At 44.1% G+C, this 18,271-nt stretch overlaps 1 protein-coding gene across 1 annotated transcript in view; it reads left to right on the top strand.

Annotated features, from left to right (window-relative positions):
- LOC309558741 (uncharacterized protein) overlaps positions 1-18,271 on the top strand; it is a gene marked incomplete at both ends in the record, with an annotated part of 190,696 nt that overhangs the window by 32,188 nt on the left and 140,237 nt on the right. The window contains 6 exons of the mRNA XM_082261788.1: positions 2,876-3,545; positions 5,636-6,281; positions 8,039-9,592; positions 10,211-10,479; positions 11,944-12,234; positions 14,949-15,147. Coding sequence (XP_082117914.1) covers positions 2,876-3,545; positions 5,636-6,281; positions 8,039-9,592; positions 10,211-10,479; positions 11,944-12,234; positions 14,949-15,147 — 3,629 coding nt within the window. The remainder of the gene's footprint in view (positions 1-2,875; positions 3,546-5,635; positions 6,282-8,038; positions 9,593-10,210; positions 10,480-11,943; positions 12,235-14,948; positions 15,148-18,271) is intronic.

The following is an 18,271-nucleotide window of genomic DNA, read 5'->3' as shown; positions in this document are numbered from 1 at the left end:
AGCTGCCGCTTGATATTGCATGCTATTGCCTAGTCTATCATCTACCAAGACTCCCAGATCTTTCTCCATTTTTGATTCCCCCAAGCGTTCCCCCCCTAGCGTGTATTGTGCTTTTATGTTTTTAGTCCCCAAGTGCAAAACCTTACACTTCTCCACATTAAACCTCATTTGCCATGTTGTATCCCACTCCGTTATTTTGTCCAGGTCATTTTGTAGGATATCTGCTTCATGCTGTGCAGTTATTGCCCTGCCCAATTTTGTGTCATCCACAAAAACTGATATAGAACTACTGATCCCATCCTCGATGCTGTTTATGAATAAATTGAACAAGGTTGGTCCCAGGACTGAGCCTTCGGGGACCCCGCTTACCACCTCAGACCAGTCTGAGTATGCGCTGTTTATTACCATTCTTTGGACATGCCCTTTTAGCCAATTCCGTATCCAAGAGCAAACCCTGCGGTCGATACCTGCAGACCTTATTTTATAAATTAGGCACTTGTGGGGAACTGTATCAAACGCCTTGGCGAAATCCAGGTACACCACATCCACTGGTCTGCCCCTATCTAGCTCACAGCTCACCTCCTCGTAGAATGTTAAGAGATTGGTTTGACAAGAACGCCCATTTGTAAACCCGTGCTGATTACTGCTGATGATGTTGTTGTCTTTAGCAAACTCTACGATATAGTCCCTTATCATCCCCTCCAGAAGTTTACATACTATAGATGTCAGACTGACAGGCCTATAATTACCCGGGACATGCCTCTGCCCTTTTTTGAATATCGGTATCACGTTAGCTTTCCTCCAATCCCCTGGTACATTTCCAGTCCTAATACTATCGGCAAAGATCAGGAACAGTGGTCTAGATATAACCTTACTGAGTTCTTTGAGTACTCTCGGATGTACGCCATCCGGGCCTGGTGATTTGTTTGTGTTAATTTTATCCAGCCTTTCCCTGATTTCACCCTCTGTCAGCCATAGCGGCAAGTCCTGTGTAATACTACTGACCATACAGTCATGGTCAGTGTACCCCTCCTTTTCCTGAGTAAAGACTGATGAGAAAAAGGCGTTCAGCACGGTTGCCTTTTCAGTGTCCTCTGTAACCATCCCCCCATCTTCGTTAATTATGTGTGCAATATGCTCTGCCCTTGGTCAAATAAAAACTTTATAGTGTTCATACATTTCACCAGATCAATACAGACAATAAATATGATATTCCCCAGTTTGTTAAGCTACTTTTTCCATATACATTGTTGTTGAATTATTTGCTATGAGAAACCCAAGGCAAAACTGGGCACAACATCTGGCCCATCTTATAACCATTGAAGAGATCAGGTATGACCAAAGAGATTAGTACCAAGAAATAGAAAAATGAAAGTGAGGAGAGATAAAGGGAGAAGGGGAAATAAAAGGTCTACTCAAGTTAAATAATTTGTTATCTCTTACCCATTCATATTGGTATGGATATTGGTTTCCATGATCTAGTGATGGCCATTTTCTCCACTATAAAGAGAAATGAGAACAGTTTTTTTTAGAGTGCCCAAGTGCCTTCTCGTCAGTTTTTTTTTTTTTTTTCAGTAAAGCATTTAGAGGATATTTTCTTAGGTTGATTTGTGTAAAGGAATATATAAAATTGTATATGCGGATCAAAAAGCTTTTAACTTTCAAACTTGCCCACTACACATGGTATGCTATTCCCTCTTGTCCACAAACTCTGAAACATTTTCAGAAGGCATTTGGGATATATGAGGCTAATCTCGTCAGAACCATGTATCAGCGCAGTAGTATTTTATAATTTGCTTCTATGACTGAATCTGAGATACTTTTTAGTACGTAAAATCATAGCATAACACAGCAGCATGATCACAAACCTTGGACATGTTTTTCAAAAAAAGGTGATGAATGAGCACTTTCGGGTATGAAATTCATCAATTGCAGCTGTTTTAATCTATGAGTTTACATAATAAAATATGTCCAATTCAGCAAGACACTCCTGGAGCCTGACTTCTTCTCTGTAGCTATGCCATTAAAGCCAGCAGCTGAAAAGCAAAGGATTCCAGCCAGCACCAAGTGTGGAAATTACCAAAAATAGCAAGCCTGCAACAAATTTTAGAGCTTTAGGGCAAAGGTTAAGCACATTCCTCACTACAAAAAAAGGAGAGGAGGCCTAGGGGGTGCAGCTGACAGCATAGCCACAGCAGAGAGGGAGAGGGCTGCAGCAGATAGAACCCATCAGGTATACTAGGACTCAGACAACAATTGTGTAAGCCTACAGTGAACCTCTGCGTGGTGGCCCAGTTTTACACTGTCGAACCATATATAAAAACTCTCATCCAGAGATCTTCTACCTCCAATCTTCAATAAGGAGAAAAAAATTCAAGCTAAAACTATATTATACCTTCTAGGACTCCCAGATAAAATACCAGCAGTCTGCTGTATCCCACAATATGCATTCTAAAAAGTTAGTTAAAGCTGAACTAAACCCACCGATTTAACAGTTTTTAAAAAACAGTTACACCCCCCCCCCCCCAGGAATGTAATTGTCACATTGGTTGTGCTCTCAACCAAACTGTCAAACCATCACATGACTGGTATTCTAACTGATCACATGTGCAGCACCATGGCAGTTGAAGGTCAAACAGGAGGCCAAGATGGCAGCTTCCTTGGCTGAAAACATTAGGAGGGTTTAGTTTGGCTTTAGGGCTGGACAGATCCGTTTGTTTTTTAACTGAAACCCTAGCAACTAAGAGAAACCAAGAGAAATGTTACTGTATGTTCAGCAACTACTTACAACAAAATAACTTTTTCTGGGAAAAATGTTTCACTCACTTCAATATCTGGCACCATGGGAAAAGGCTGATTGTTTCTTGTGTTGCAGATCACAGAAGCAGCTGGATAGATCTTCACGGTCAGCGTTCACCACTGTTTGGGAGAGGTTTGCCAGCCAGACATCGGATGAGCGTGATGCCTTCTTATCGGAAGCATTCCCTGGTAGTGTTTTGTGGGGTTCTTCTTCTGCTGCCTTCAAAGTTGAAGGAGGCTGGGCTGAGGGAGGAAGAGGACAGTCTATATGGGATGTGTTTGGACAACAAGGCAATGCTCAAGACAATGCCACTGGAAATGTGGCCTCTGACAGCTACAACAAAATTGACTATGACGTATACCTACTAAAAAGTCTACAGACGAAGGTCTACTACTTCTCCATCTCCTGGTCCCGAATCTTCCCAACAGGGCAAAGGTCCTCAGTTAGCACATCGGGGGTGAAATACTACAATAAACTGATTGATAGATTAATAGAAGAAAATATAAGACCAATGGTGGCTCTATACCACTGGGATTTGCCCCAGGCTCTGCAGGGGACAGGGGGCTGGCAGAACGAATCCATCATTGATGCCTTTGAGGAATATGCTGATTTCTGCTTTAGCACTTTCGGAGACCGTGTGAAGCTCTGGATCACCTTCCATGAACCCTGGGTGGTCAGTTATGCTGGTTATGGCACTGGAGAGCATGCTCCTGGGATTAAAGATCCAGGGAACGCCTCGTTTAAGGTAAAACTTACAAAGATTAAAAGCATAATGTTCAATCTTTTTTTTCTTTCAATAACTTTTAATAAAGGAAAAGAGTACATTCAAAGGATGCCATTACAATGTAAATAATCACAATAATCCTGTAAACTGAAAAGAACAAAAGGAAAACATAACATCTGTTGCTAATCTGAACATGTGGTACTAGTGTAAAAACCTAAACCTAGGTATTAGACCATTGTTAAGTCATGGATTGTTATTGACAACCCAGTTATAGAAAAAAACAGTTCCTATGTCATGTATAAAAGGAAGCATAAGAGAATAAGAGATGAAGAGAAAAGGTTGTGAAGGAAAAGAGGCTATAGAATAGAGGGGGGGGGGGGGCGAGGAGGAGGGGAATGAGGATTGGGGCTGGATGGTTGCCCAATAGACAAATGGTAGCAATATACAAATTTCTATTTCCAATGTTCAATCCGACTGGTGCATAATCTCCGCATACGCGTAGGAGGATGTAAAGGCGAACCAGCAGGCCCTTGGTCTCTGAGTTCATAAGTAAGGTCTTCCATTTGACATATGTGGTCAACTGTTTGCAGCCATTGTTTTAGAGTAGGGATAGATGATTGTTTCCAATATCTAGGTATGAGTGATTTGGCGGCACTATGTTCAATCTTTTTATTACATTTTTATGAATTTAACAAAACTGCCCCCCACAAGGGGGGAAAGTAGATAAGCACTTGGGTACAAATTCCCTTCATGGAGTAACCAATATAGCGAAGACATTTAATTAGAGTAGAGAAGAGAAATACCGTTACATCTCAACAATTGCTAGAACACTAAAGGAAAGAGCAGGTTCTAAAGAGGTTTTCTCTCTTATTCAACATTCTCACTTGCTATCTTACTTGCACCACATGCCTAAATAAAAACCGATTACCATCAAGAAGAAATTTAACTTGGTTGTCCAAAAGAAGAAAAAAGGAGGCTGGGCAAGGGGGAAACATGAAGTAGGTTAGAGAGAAAAGAAGGAAGTAGAAAAGATGTGATCAACATCCACAGGACGTATTAGACTTTCTCCACGTACCGCACCCAGGCATCCAGGTCTTGGCTAACCTCCACTGGGTATTATTGAGGGTGCACAAATGTTTTTTTTTTGAGTAATGTATTTAATTGAGACCACCAATGTTGGTGGTTCTAACACCTAGCTCAATCTACCTGGTAAAAACAAATAATATCCACAAGGCTGTAACAAGTGTGATCATTCTAAGAATAGCGTGTGAAGTAACAAAGCACAACCAATGCATTTAGCCTAATGGGATGCTTTTATGGCTCTTGAGTATTGATGCAATTATATACACGCCACAAAACAATATAAAACATGTACACAAAAAACATGCCATATATATAAAGTATATTCTGAAAATCATTAACGCCTCCACTTGAGGACAAAACTAGTCCTTTATTCTTTTTTCCATGAAACATTTATTCCTGTCTAAGAAGCACTACATTATATGCAGATACCGTAATTTAATATGATGCATATGATAAAAACCCTCGAGTTTAAATGTGTTATCTGCATATCCAACGTCTAGTGGTGGAAAAAAATTACTGCAAGAGACATCGCTGGAGAGAAGGTGAGTATTGCAGTCAACACCACAAAGGAGACTTTTTCTTTTTTTCTTTCTTTTTTTTTTTTTTTTTTGGAGTTGGGTTTTAAGGGCTGATTTTAGGAGTTAACTGTAAAGAGATTGTAAAATGATCAGGTAGAACAGGAATTGTAAAGCCAAAACCTTTTTTTAAATTTAGACAGTAGAGTAGGGAATGGCAAAAACCCATGATGGTTTTTTCTTTTTTTTTGCTATCTCTATCCCATTGGTCTGATTTCCTTTCACATTCAGTCTTAAGGTACAGAAAAGTGAATGGAGAGCTCCCTAGAGTAAGATAAATGTGCTCTCTCTGGACAGCGGTAAAATCTGATAGGGGTTGTTATCCCAATCCTATCCAAAACATGGAAAAAGTTTTGGCTTGACATACACTTTAGCCATATTTGAAATGTTATGATTTGTCATTCTGTAAGCAGAACTGCCTGCTCAGTACTCTTTCTTATGTTGTTTTCACAGGTTACCCATAATATTGTGAAGGCTCATGCAAGGGCCTGGCATGTTTTTGATGAAAAGTACCGTGCCGAGCAGTATGGATCGGTGGGCATCTCTCTGAATTCAGACTGGGCAGAGCCGGCTAACCCCAATGACCCAGAAAGTGTGAGCGCTGCAGAGCGATATGTCCAGTTCATGCTGGGGTGGTTTGCACATCCTATTCTGTTGAATGGAGACTACCCCGAGGTTCTGAAGACACAGGTACACCAGAAGAACACCCAGTGCCCCAGCATAGTGGCTCCATTGCCCACTTTCACTGAAGAGGAGAAAAACTATATCCTAGGTACTGCAGACTTCCTTGGGATCTCGCACTACACATCCCGACTGGTCAATGTCTCTAGCAGCTCTGCTTGTGAGTCCAGCTATGAAAACATTGGTGGGTTTACTACACATGTGGATCCATCCTGGCCAACCACCGCCTCTCCATGGATTTCAGTTGTGCCCTGGGGCCTCAGGAGGCTTTTGAACTTTGCCAAGGAAGAGTATGGGAAAGCAGTAATGACAATATTCATAACTGGTAATGGAATGCCAACATCCAGTACAGGAGATGTTTTCAATGACACAGCCAGAGTGCAGTACCTGACCTCCTACATCAATGAAGCTCTTAAAGGTAATGCCCATTTAATAGGAATTGTGAAATTTAAAAAGCTTGAGAATTGCATTCAAAGAATATCTGTTAATTTGCCCGTTTGCCTCTAAACACCCTGATACTTACCTTACTCTGCCACTCAATTATCTGTCTGTAGAAGCACTCTGAAATACCCGGTTATTCTAGTATGAAAGAGCATGTGACCTTCTCTTATTCCTCTTATTATGCTAGGACCAAACATTCTTACATTGGGGAGGAAGACACAAAGCTTACATAGGATTTAGGCAAGCCATACATTATACATTTTGTTTTTTTGTTTAACCAGCGAAATGTGTCCATTCTTCCATCCACACATTTGATGTGGATGAGGGAATCACTCCATTAGAGTTGTTGTATTTTGCCAGCAGGGAGCCTCCCCCACCGGCAGAATATAATGACCAGTGTTGCCAGCTATAGCTGGTAGCACTAATCATTCAGGAAAAACCTGACAGTCTGGTGGTACATAAGTTGATCAATAGATCGACTTGTGCAAAAAAGTACAGCAACCCAACAGCTGTTACAGAGAACACAGTGATAAACGCCAACCACACTTCAATCCCATTTGGCATAAAATATTTAGAAAATATAGTTTGACACAGACCATACTGCGACACCTCTTGTGGCTGCTGAAGGCTCTGGTAGGAAAGAAATCCTGTGAAATAAAGCTAGTTACCCATCTTAAAGTGGTTAAAACAGTTAAAGGTTTTTTACCTTCATGCTTCTATGCACAAAGGTAAAAAAACCTTCTGTGTGCTGCTCCCCCCACAGCCCCTCCTAATACTCACCTAAGCCCGATCTTGATTTAGCGATCCTAGGCCTCCCTTTCCTCATTGGCTAAAACAGCAGCGGGAGACATTGGTTGTGGCTCTTTGTGTATGTGTCTTATGAGCGCATTGAGCGGGCTCGAGAGAGAACAGGCACCAGTGCCCTCATAGAAAGCTAATTGCTATAAGGGCACTGGTCATGGGGGAGGAGCCAGGAGTGCCGGCGGGGGGACCAGAGGGGAAGAGGACCGGTCTTCTCTGTGTAAAACCATTACAATAGGCAGGTAAGTTTAACATGTTTGTTACTTTTTTTTAAAAAGCCGAACCTAAATACCACTCTAATATAATGTACAACATAGCGTATACAGCGCAGGAGACAAAATTATATTATACAATACAGTGAATGCAGTCATAACTATAACATACAATATAACTTATATAGTGCAGGGGACGGAGAAATATAATGTACACCATAGCATATACAGTGCAAGTGTCAGGAGTAAAATGTGTAACATGGCAAATATAGATCAGGGGTCAGAAGTATAATGTATGAAATGGTGAATGCAGTGCAGTGGACAGGACTGTAAGATACAGCACTGTATACAGAATCCATTGGTTAGTTGTATTTTGACCCCACCTTGTGGTCAGTGGGCGAAAAAATGTCTCAAAGCTGGTCATATAAGGGACAGCCCCACTTTGCTTCCCCTCTAAGGGAACTGCAGTGCCTGGGCATCTATGTGGGTGCCCAGTGTGGATAGTGTCTGTGCATAGAGTGGGTGAGCTGAAGGTTTGAGAGGCTGCTGGCTACAGATGCACGGCTTCATACCTGCCACATATTACTTCCCCTAGTGATGCTTTAAATTATAATTTTTCATGCTTTATTGGAGTATCCAATTGATACAATAAGTCATGCTTGACCCTGCCTTACATATTTTTACATATTCTGACCTTTGTGCCTCCTTATTCTAATTGCAGCATTCAATTCTGATGGTGTAAATGTAAGATCCTACATAGTCCGGTCCCTCTTGGATGGTTTTGAGGGCCCTGAGGGATACAGCCACAGGTTTGGCTTACATCATGTTGATTTCCAAAACTCAAATAGACAAAGGACCCCGAAAGCATCTGCCTATTCCTATTCCAACATTATTAAGAACAATGGCTTTCCTAGCTTCAAAACTGACGAAAAGTTCTCAAGTGCAAAATGGCCGCAGTCTCAAAAGTTGGCTTCCCAGCCGGCATCAGAGGTTCCTTCAAAAGCAAAAGTTGTGTGGGAGAGGTTTTCAGGGCAGACAGCCTTTGAAAGAGACATGTATCATTATGCAACTGTTCCAGCAGATTTTAAATGGGGGGTTTCAACGTCAGCCTACCAGGTGGAAGGAGCATGGAATGAAGATGGAAAGGGACCCAGTATTTGGGACACATTTACACATGTACCTGGAAATATATTTGCAAATGGCAGTGGGGACATAGCATCCGACAGTTACCACCAGCTGGATGCGGACTTGTACATGCTTAGAGGCTTAGGAGTTAACAGTTACCGTTTCTCCATCTCCTGGTCTAGAATATTTCCAACTGGACAAGGCACGCCAAGTGACAAAGGTGTTGACTACTACAACAGACTCATTGATGGTCTACTTGCAAGTAACATTTCTCCAATGGTGACCCTCTACCACTTTGATCTTCCTCAAGCTCTCCAAGATTTGGGTGGCTGGGAGAATGACATTGTTATTGAAGCATTCAATGACTATGCTGACTTTTGCTTTAGGACATTTGGCAATAGGGTCAAGTTCTGGATGACATTCCACCAGCCCTACACTATTGCAACAGCTGGCTATGGGACTGGTACACACCCACCTGCAATAAAAGACCCTGGCTATGCTCCATACAGAGTAGGTCACAACTTGTTGAGAGCCCATGCCAGAGTTTACCATACTTATGATGATAAGTATCGAGGAAACCAAGGAGGTGTAATCTCATTAAGCCTCAACACAAACTGGGTGGAACCCAATGACCTCACAGACCCAAAGGACATTGAAGCCGCTGACCGTTACCTGCAGTTCACACTGGGGTGGTTTGCTCACCCCATCTTCATAAACGGTGATTACCCTGAGGCCATGAAGTGGCAAGTGGCCAACAAGAGTTCTCTACAGGGTCTCCCATCTTCCAGACTTCCAGCTTTTACAGATGAAGAGAAGACCTACATCCAGGGCACAGCTGATGTTTTCTGTATTAACAGCTACACCACCAAAATAGTTCAGCAGAAAATTGTCAGCCTGTACCCTCCATCTTTCATTACTGATATTGACATTGTAGAAAGATTTGATGATAGTTGGCCTACCACAGCTTTTTATGATGTTTACAGGGCAGTTGCCTGGGGGATGAGGAGGCTGCTTAATTGGGTTAAAGAAGAGTACGGAGATGTCCCAATCTATGTCACTGAAAGTGGACTTTCAATGGACAGTAATCCAGATTTTGATGACTTTGCCCGAATAGAATATTACAAGACATACATTGATGAGGCATTGAAAGGTTTGTAAGCTATCTATATCTATCTATCTATCTATCTATCTATCTATCTATCTATCTATCTATCTATCTATCTATCTATCTGTCTGTCTGTCTGTCTGTCTGTCTGTCTGTCTGTCTGTCTGTCTGTCTGTCTGTCTGTCTGTCTGTCTATCTATCTATCTATCTCTGGAAAGGTCTCACAAAATCAATGTCTTTAATAATGATAAATACGAGCAGCCATTTTAGGCTGATGAAAGACTTCTTAAGCCAAGTACACAGTATTACCCCATGGGTTGAATGAAAAAAAATCTGTCAGATCCGAACTGGCAGCACGGCAGTTGGAGCCGCTGTAATAACCATGCGAGGATAGTTCAGCGATCTCCCCTGCTGAGCTGTTGTGTCCTGACAAGGCACCTAGCACCTATCTAGGAGGGTGCTACATCAGTGCAGCATAGTGACTGTGCTTCTGTATTCCCCTTTTCCCACAAAAGCCTGTTGGGAAAGTTCTGTCAATAGCTGAGTGAAAATACACTTGGCTTGTAAATTATTTTTCACAGTAGTCAAGGATGTTAACTAGAGGTTGTTACTATGAACCTAAAAAATTTGATTTAGAAAATTTTTACTGTTTCTTTTGTGAAGCTTACAACATCGATAGTGTCAATCTAAAGGGTTACTTTGCGTGGTCCCTAATGGACACCTTTGAGTGGGAACAAGGATACCGACTGCGGTTTGGACTTCATCATGTGGATTTCAATAATCCCAATCGCCCAAGAACAGCCAAGCGCACAGCCATTTATTACACCGAGGTGATACGCAACAACGGAATTGTACAGTCTACAGACGATTATTTCCTGTACGATGAATTCAGCCCTGACTTTGCCTGGAGCGTGGCCTCCTCTTCTTATCAGGTACAGCAATGGTGCTTTTCTGGATTTTTTATTTCCCTGACAGATGGTTTGTCTGACAGGCATAAGCATATATTTTCCTGTAAAAACTGCAGTAACCCGCAGTGACTGATCAGATGTCAGGTTACTGTAGCCATGTTAGTTTAGGATACGTTTTGACAGGTTGCTATACATTGAAAATTACTACCTGCCTTCTTAACATGGAACTCTGCCTGTGATCTCCAAAACAAGAAGTGGCAGGTTTGAATTTTTGGCACAGATGCCATTCAGAGAATAGTTTGCATTTTATCAATTGGATTGGATGAGATGGAGAAGCAGGGTGAAGACAGCACGCTCTCCACCTAGTCCAATCAGAGAATTCTTTGCGTTCATTAAAAAAATTCAAAGCATTCTCTGAATAGCGCATATGCCAAGTGGCCAACCTCCTGTGTTTTCACAATGCAGCAGGGTAGCCGCTTGGCCTAGGACCCAGAAGATAGCAGTGATCACTGGAGTAGTGGTGATTTCCAGCTTCCACAGGTATGCTACATCCGGCTTGTAACCAGTATCCAGCAATGTAACTATGTAAAAAATACCACATATGGGATTCTTCCTTAAAGAGTAACATCACCTTTACAGAAAAAGGTCCCGGTCCCACTGTACCAGTGTCTTGTGACCCCCTGCTGTCAGACACTGGGGTGCCACTTCACCTGTACAGGGATTTGAAATCTTCCTGGCTTTCTCTCCTCAAGTGCTGACCGGACGGGCTGGACAGATTCTGATTGGTCAGCGCCGTCCATGTGACAGTGCTGACCAATTAGAATGCCTCCTATCTGTACACACCGACAGGTACAGGTAGGAGGTTAAGCCACAGGGATTTCAAACTCCCGGACCGGTGAAGTGGCGTTCCAGTGTCTGACAGCAGGGGGGGTCACAGGACACTGGTACAGCGGGACCGGGGGGGATGGAGAGGGGGTCCAGTGTAAGTTCACCTTACAGAATATCTGTAAAGGTGAACTTACACTTTAACGTGTGTTACCAAAAGAGTAAAGATTTAAATCCAGTCTCAGTGGATAAGTCAAATATAAGCCTCTGTATTCACTATATTTTAATTGGCAGGCTTAGGGCTTTTGGACACCTTTTTTGGTCCTTTTCCCCATTTAGACGGAGGAGAAGGAGGGGCAGGGTTAGCACATCATGAAAATTGTCTCTCACTTGCCATAGAACCCTATAAGCCAGCGGGGTCCAGGTCTACGTGACAGCAGGAAGGGCCCCCGTGCCTAACAGACCCACATCATGTGTAAATTGACCACTTAAATTACCAAAGGGTTGTTGCGCAATTGGACAGTGTTCACACATGGTTCATCCACCTTTTTCAGACCACTCTTATTCCTTCTGATATATAATTAAATCAATAGTTCACCAGTTCAACCTGCTCTCAGGATGGAATGTATTGTGTCCTAACCCCACCACCATTCTGATCTGTAGATTGAGGGAGCCTGGAGGGCAGAAGGAAAAGGGATCAGCATCTGGGACCAATTTTCACACACAGAGTCAAAAGTTAAAAATGGAGATACTGGAGATGTAGCATGCAGCAGTTACTACCGAATTGATGAAGATGTAAAGATGCTGAAGGGTCTGAAGGTCACCCACTACCGCTTCTCCATCTCCTGGCCGAGGATTCTTCCAGACGGTACAAGAAACTTTGTGAATGAACCAGGGCTCAACTACTACAGTCGTCTGATTGATGCCTTACTGGATGCCGGTATTACTCCCCAGGTAAGGCAATGTTTTTTTGTTCTCATTGTTGACCATAATTTCTGCTCAGCTAGGAGATACTTGAGCCCCTCAACTCCAATCTTCAAACGCCAACATTTTTTTTCTTTTCAATAAAGAGGACAGTGATGACCACAAATTTGCTGAAGCCAAACATGCTGTAAATCATCCTTATGATTGCAAGATTCCCTCTTTAGTGACACGGCCCTAAATTAAAGGTGTTCAATCTAAAGCCTTGACACAACTTTTACTTGCTACCTTGGTGGCTTTTGTGACTAAAGACAAGGTCATTTTGGCAGAAAATATAACTTTAATCCATCCCTTCAGCCTTGCTCATATAGGTAAATATGCTGCGCCAGGCTTCCGCTAGTGCTGGTCACATGACCAAGAGCTTAAGTGTTTGGTCATGTGGTTTCTGTTGAAGGTGAGGATCAGCCAATCTGAACACTTACAAAGAAATGAAGGGTCTATAACTTTTTATCATAGGTGTATTCTAAATGATAGAGACAGAATATCAACCAAAAATCCAGAAAAAAACACATAATACAAATGTTATAAATTGAGTTGCAGTTCAGTGAGTAAAATAATTGATCCCTAAGCAAAGCATGACTTCGTACTTGGTGGAGAAACCCTTGTTGGCAAGTACAGAGGTAAGACATTTCTTGTAGTTGGTTACTAGGTTTGCACACATCTCAGGAGGGATTTTGGTCTACTCTTCTTTACAGATCTTATTTAAATATTTAAGGTTACTTGGCTGTCACTTGGCAACTCGAATTTTCAGCTCCCCCCAAACATTTTCCATAGGATTAAGGTCTGCAGACTGGCTAGGCCACTCCATGACCTCAATGTTCTTTTTTTGAGCCACTCCTTTGTTACCTTGGTGGTATATTTTGGGTCATTGTCATCGACGACCCATCTTCAGTGTTCTGGCTGAGGGAAGAAGGTTCTCCTCCAAGATTTTACAGATTAAGGGGCAAATGGACAGATGGCCCTGTCCATTTGCCCCTTAAAGCGGAAATGTTGGTCTGTACCTTTAGCAGAGAAACTGCCCCAAAGCATCATATTTCCACCACCATGCTTGACTGTAGGGATGGTGTTCTTAGCGTTATAGTCAGCATTTTACTTCTTCCTCCTCAAGAAGGCACATGTACAGTCATCCAATGAACATCTAAATGATTCAGAGAAGGATTGGGAGAAAGTGCTGTGGTCAGATGAGACCAAAATTGAGCTCTTTGGCATTAACTCGACTCGCCATTTTTGGAGGAAGAAAAATGCTGTTTTATGTGTTTTTTTCCCTGGATTTTTGGTTGATATTCTGACTCTATCATTTAACCACTTTACCACCGGAGGATTTTGCTGTCTTCCGTCCAGGCCACTTTTTGCGATTCGGCGCTGTGCGACTTTAACTGACAATTGCGCGGTCGTGCGACGCCGTACCCAAACGAAATTTACGTCCTTTTTTTCCCACAAACAGAGCTTTCTTTTGGTGGTATTTGATCACCTGTGCGATTTTTACTTTTTGCGCTATAAACAAAAAAAGAGCGTTTATTTTGAAAAAATAACAATATTTTTAACATTTTTTTATATGAAATTCCCCCCAAAAAAGATGTAAAAACCAATTTTTTTAAAAATTTTTGGCCAATTTGTTTTCTGCTACCTATGTTTGGTAAAAAAAAATCGCAATAAGCGTATTTTGATTGGTTTGCGCAAAAGTTATTGCGTTTACTAACAAAGGGAAAGATTTCTGTCATTTTTGGTGTTTTTTTTTTTAACGCGTAATGGCGGCGATCTGCGATTTTTTTTGTGGGACTGCGACATTGCGGCGGACAGATCGGACCCTTGCCTGACATTTTTGACACTTTTGGGGGTACCAGTGACATTACTGCAGTAATCAGTGCTATATATATGCACTGTTACTGTAAAAATGACACTGGCAGGGAAGGGGTTAATTTTATTGGAGAGGGAGGGGTTAATGTATGCCTGGTGCTTACTGACGTGTAGGGGGGGAGGTGACTGAGTGAGTCATGGACAGATCGGATGTCCAGCTATGCTGAACAGTCCGATCTGTCACTCCCTGTCACTATGGAGATCCGCCCGCTTGTGTTTACACAGGCGGGCGGATCTCCACATTAGATCCCCGGCGATCGGGGCAGAGCAGCGGCGATCGCCGCTGCTCCTCCCCTGGCCCGACTCCCGCTGTGAATGAAAACAGCGGGAGCGAGCCTCTGGCGGCGCTTGCGCGCCGCCCAGAAGGGGGAGTGTCTGACGACGTTAATACTACGTCGTCAGACGATAACGAACCACTTTGCCGCAGTAGTACTACCGTACTCGGTCGGCAAGTGGTTAAAATACACATATGATAAAATTATAGACCCTTCATTTCTTTGTAAGTGGGCAAACTTTCAAAGTCTTCAGTGGATCAAATAATTATTTTCCCCACTGTAAATGTTCATGGGTAGCAGAAGGTACCATCTGCCAACCATTTCTCAAGAGAAAGCTAGTGATTGACCAAGATGGATTTTGTGGCCTGATTGCTCGCCTTTCCTCTAAGTATTTTATGGCCTCTATACCCATTCCCAGCTTTTGAGATATTGTTATATGACTGCACAAAATAATGGAAGAGATTGCTTATTTAAACTCAGTGTTTGCAATGTCCTATCACCATCTATCCCACTTTATCAATATTGTCAGTAAAACAACTATATATTTATGTTCAGGTGACAATGTATCACTGGGATCTGCCACAAGCTCTGCAGAATGTAGGTGGCTGGGAAAATGAAACTATAGTGGAGAGATTTAGAGACTACTCGGATCTGCTGTTCCAGAGACTGGGGGACAGAGTGAAGTTCTGGATCACCCTCAATGAGCCATACATCATTGCCTATCTTGGATACGGAGAAGCCGTATTTGCACCTGGTAAGGGTTATGAAACTACATAATTCACTGGATTTATTCATTCATGGAGTATACAAATTGTCTTAAACTATCAAACTATCAATGCTTTTGTTCTATGGCAGTATTTTACATGACATTATTAGCACTGAGCTTAACCTGCTGCCATCCGCGCTACAGCCTATATACGGCTGCAGCGCGGACTCGAATTTTCGGGAGGCCGTTTTTAAACGGCCTCCAGTGACACGCCCCCCCCCCGCGCGCTCCCGCGAGCGCGCAGCGGGGAAAATCTGTGTCGGCCGTGTCCAAGGGCTATCACAGCCGATCACAGATCGTGGTGCATGGCCAATCACAGCGGCCATTCACCACGTGATCGGGCCGTCCAATGAGCGATGATCTCATATGTAAACATATGAGATCATCTCTCATCGCCGGCGCTCCTTCCTCACACAGAGCCTGCAGTGTGAGGAAGGAGGGGGAGCCTCACAGCGCCGGGGACACACAGCGATGTAATCAGGGCACTGATCACCAGTGCCCTGATTACTAAAAGGTAAAAACATACACACAGTGCCCCCCCATCAGTGCCCACAGTGCCCGCCATCAGTGCCCCCATCAATGCCCACAATCAGTGCCCATAGTGCTGCCAGTCAGTGCCCATCAGTGCCTGCTCATCTAGGCACTGATGAGCACTGACTGGCAGCACTATGGGCACTGAGTGTGGGTACTGATGGTGCTGCCCATCAGTGCCGCTCATCAGTGCCACCCGTCAGTGTCCAGTGCCATCTGCCAGTGCCCATCAGTGCCACCTATCAGTGCCCATCAGTGCCGCCCGTCAGTGCCGCCTCTCAGTGCCCAGCAGTGCCACCTCTCAGTGCCACCTCTCAGTGCCCAGCAGTGCCACCTCTCAGTGCCCAGCAGTGCCGCCTATCAGTGCTCATCAGTGCCGCCTATCAGTGCCGCCTATCAGTGCCGCCTATCAGTGCTCATCAGTGCGGCATATTAGTACCTCCTCATCAGTGCCCATAAGTGCCACCTCATCAGTGCCCATAAGTGCCACCTCATCAGTGCCCATCAGTGCAGCCTATCAGTGCCCATCAGTGCCGCCTCATCAGCGCACATCAGTGAAGGAGAAAAATTTATTTTCAAAATTTACTCGCAGAAAATAAGAAAAACTTTTTTTTTTTTCAAAATTTTCTGTCTTTATTCTTTTTTTTTGTAAGAAATAAAAAACCCAGAGGTGATTACATACCACCAAAAGAAAGCTCTATTTGTGTGAAAAAAATGATAAAAATTTCATATGGGTACAGTGTAGCATGACCGCGCAATTGTCATTCAAAGTGTGACAGCGCTGAAAGCTGAAAATTGGCCTGGATGGGAAGGGTGTTTAAATGCACTGTAGGCAAGTGGTTAAACAGAATCTGACAGAATGAGAATACAAGTAAGTTAAAAAAAAACAAAAAAAAAAACAAGTAATCCCCAGAAGGTAAGAAGGGATGCCACCTTACCCTTTAAAACTGAGCACAATGTATACACAGTATATATTATATTTCCTACTACTGTGCTATCCAACAAATCAACAGTTAAACCCCTATAATGTGAAAAGCAGCCGTGGTTAAATAAGTATATTATATATACACAGTGCTGGGACAAGGTCATATGGTGCCCAGGGCGAAGATGGCAAACTGCGCCCCCCCAAACCCCCCACCCCCCCGCAGTTCAGCGTTCTTACAGAGTGCCGAAATATGCCCGGTATACAAGTGGTTAACTGTCCCAGGAACCTCTTATGGCAAATGGACCCACCGTCCAGGAAACAAATACACAGATGGTCCCCAAAATACAAAAGTCTCGCTAGTAGTAGTCTAAAAATCTTTAAAAAATGTATTTAAGGTATAAAATATTGCACTTATAGCTAGAAGAACGTGTCATTTCATTAGGATCAAAACAAGCCAGCTGGCTAATCGCAGCTACCTGTCCTTCTGCAGACATCCCAAGTCTCCCGCAAGTCGCGGGAGACTCCCGCTTTCCGCCCTGAGCTCACGGACACCCGCGAGCTCAGGGCAATATCCCGGCTCTGTCTGTGTGTGAGTCAGATGACTCATCGATGCAGGCAGAAGAGTGTGCCAGCAAGCCTGCACAGAGCCGAAGTAGGACCGGCTCACAGGCGGAGTGATATGAGTCATCCACTCCGTCTGTGGGAGGAGCTGCAGAGAGCAAGCAGAGGCTTTGCTCTCTACTACAGCCACATCGTCTACTCCAGGAGGCATTTTGGCACGCGGGGGGACCAATCATCGTGACACCCCACTCTGTGACAGACACAGTGACCTAGCCTGAGAGCAGCACCAGAGAGCCATGCCCTGAGACCAGTACCAGCAAATGACCAGCACCTATGACCAGCGCCAGTACCAGCACCAGTGACCAGCACCAGCACCAGTACCAGCACCAGTGACCAGCACCAGTGACCAGGCCAGTACCAGCACCAGTGACCAGCACCAGTGACCAGGCCAGTACCAGCACCAGTACCAGCACCAGTGACCAGTACCAGCATCAGTGACCAGTACCAGCACCAGTGACCAGCACCAGTACCAGCACCAGTGACCAGGCCAGTACCAGCACCAGTGACCAGGCCAGTACCAGCACCAGTGACCAGGCCAGTACCAGCACCAGTACTAGCACCAGTGACCAGGCCAGTACCAGCACCAGTGACCAGGCCAGTACCAGCACCAGTGACCAGGCCAGTACCAGCACCAGTGACCAGGCCAGTACCAGCACCAGTACCAGCACCAGTACCAGTACCAGCACCAGTGACCAGCACCAGTACTAGCACCAGTGACCAGGCCAGTACCAGCACCAGTGACCAGGCAAGTACCAGCACCAGTGACCAGGCAAGTACCAGCACCAGTGACCAGGCCAGTACCAGCACCAGTGACAAGACCAGCACCAGTGACCAGGCAAGTACCAGCACCAGTGACCAGACCAGCACCAGCACCAGTGACCAGGCCAGTACCAGCACCAGCACCAGTGACCAGGCCAGTACCAGCACCAGTGACCAGACCAGCACCAGTGACCAGGCCAGTACCAGCACCAGTGACCAGACCAGCACCAGTGACCAGGCCAGTACCAGCACCAGTGACCAGGCCAGCACCAGTAC

This window comes from Pelophylax lessonae (assembly GCF_965119305.1).
Source record: "Pelophylax lessonae genome assembly, chromosome: 6".
NCBI classification, from domain to species: Eukaryota; Metazoa; Chordata; class Amphibia; order Anura; family Ranidae; genus Pelophylax; species Pelophylax lessonae.
The sequence above is the reverse complement of the archived record's forward strand: the minus strand, read 5'-3'. Positions and strand labels throughout refer to the sequence as shown.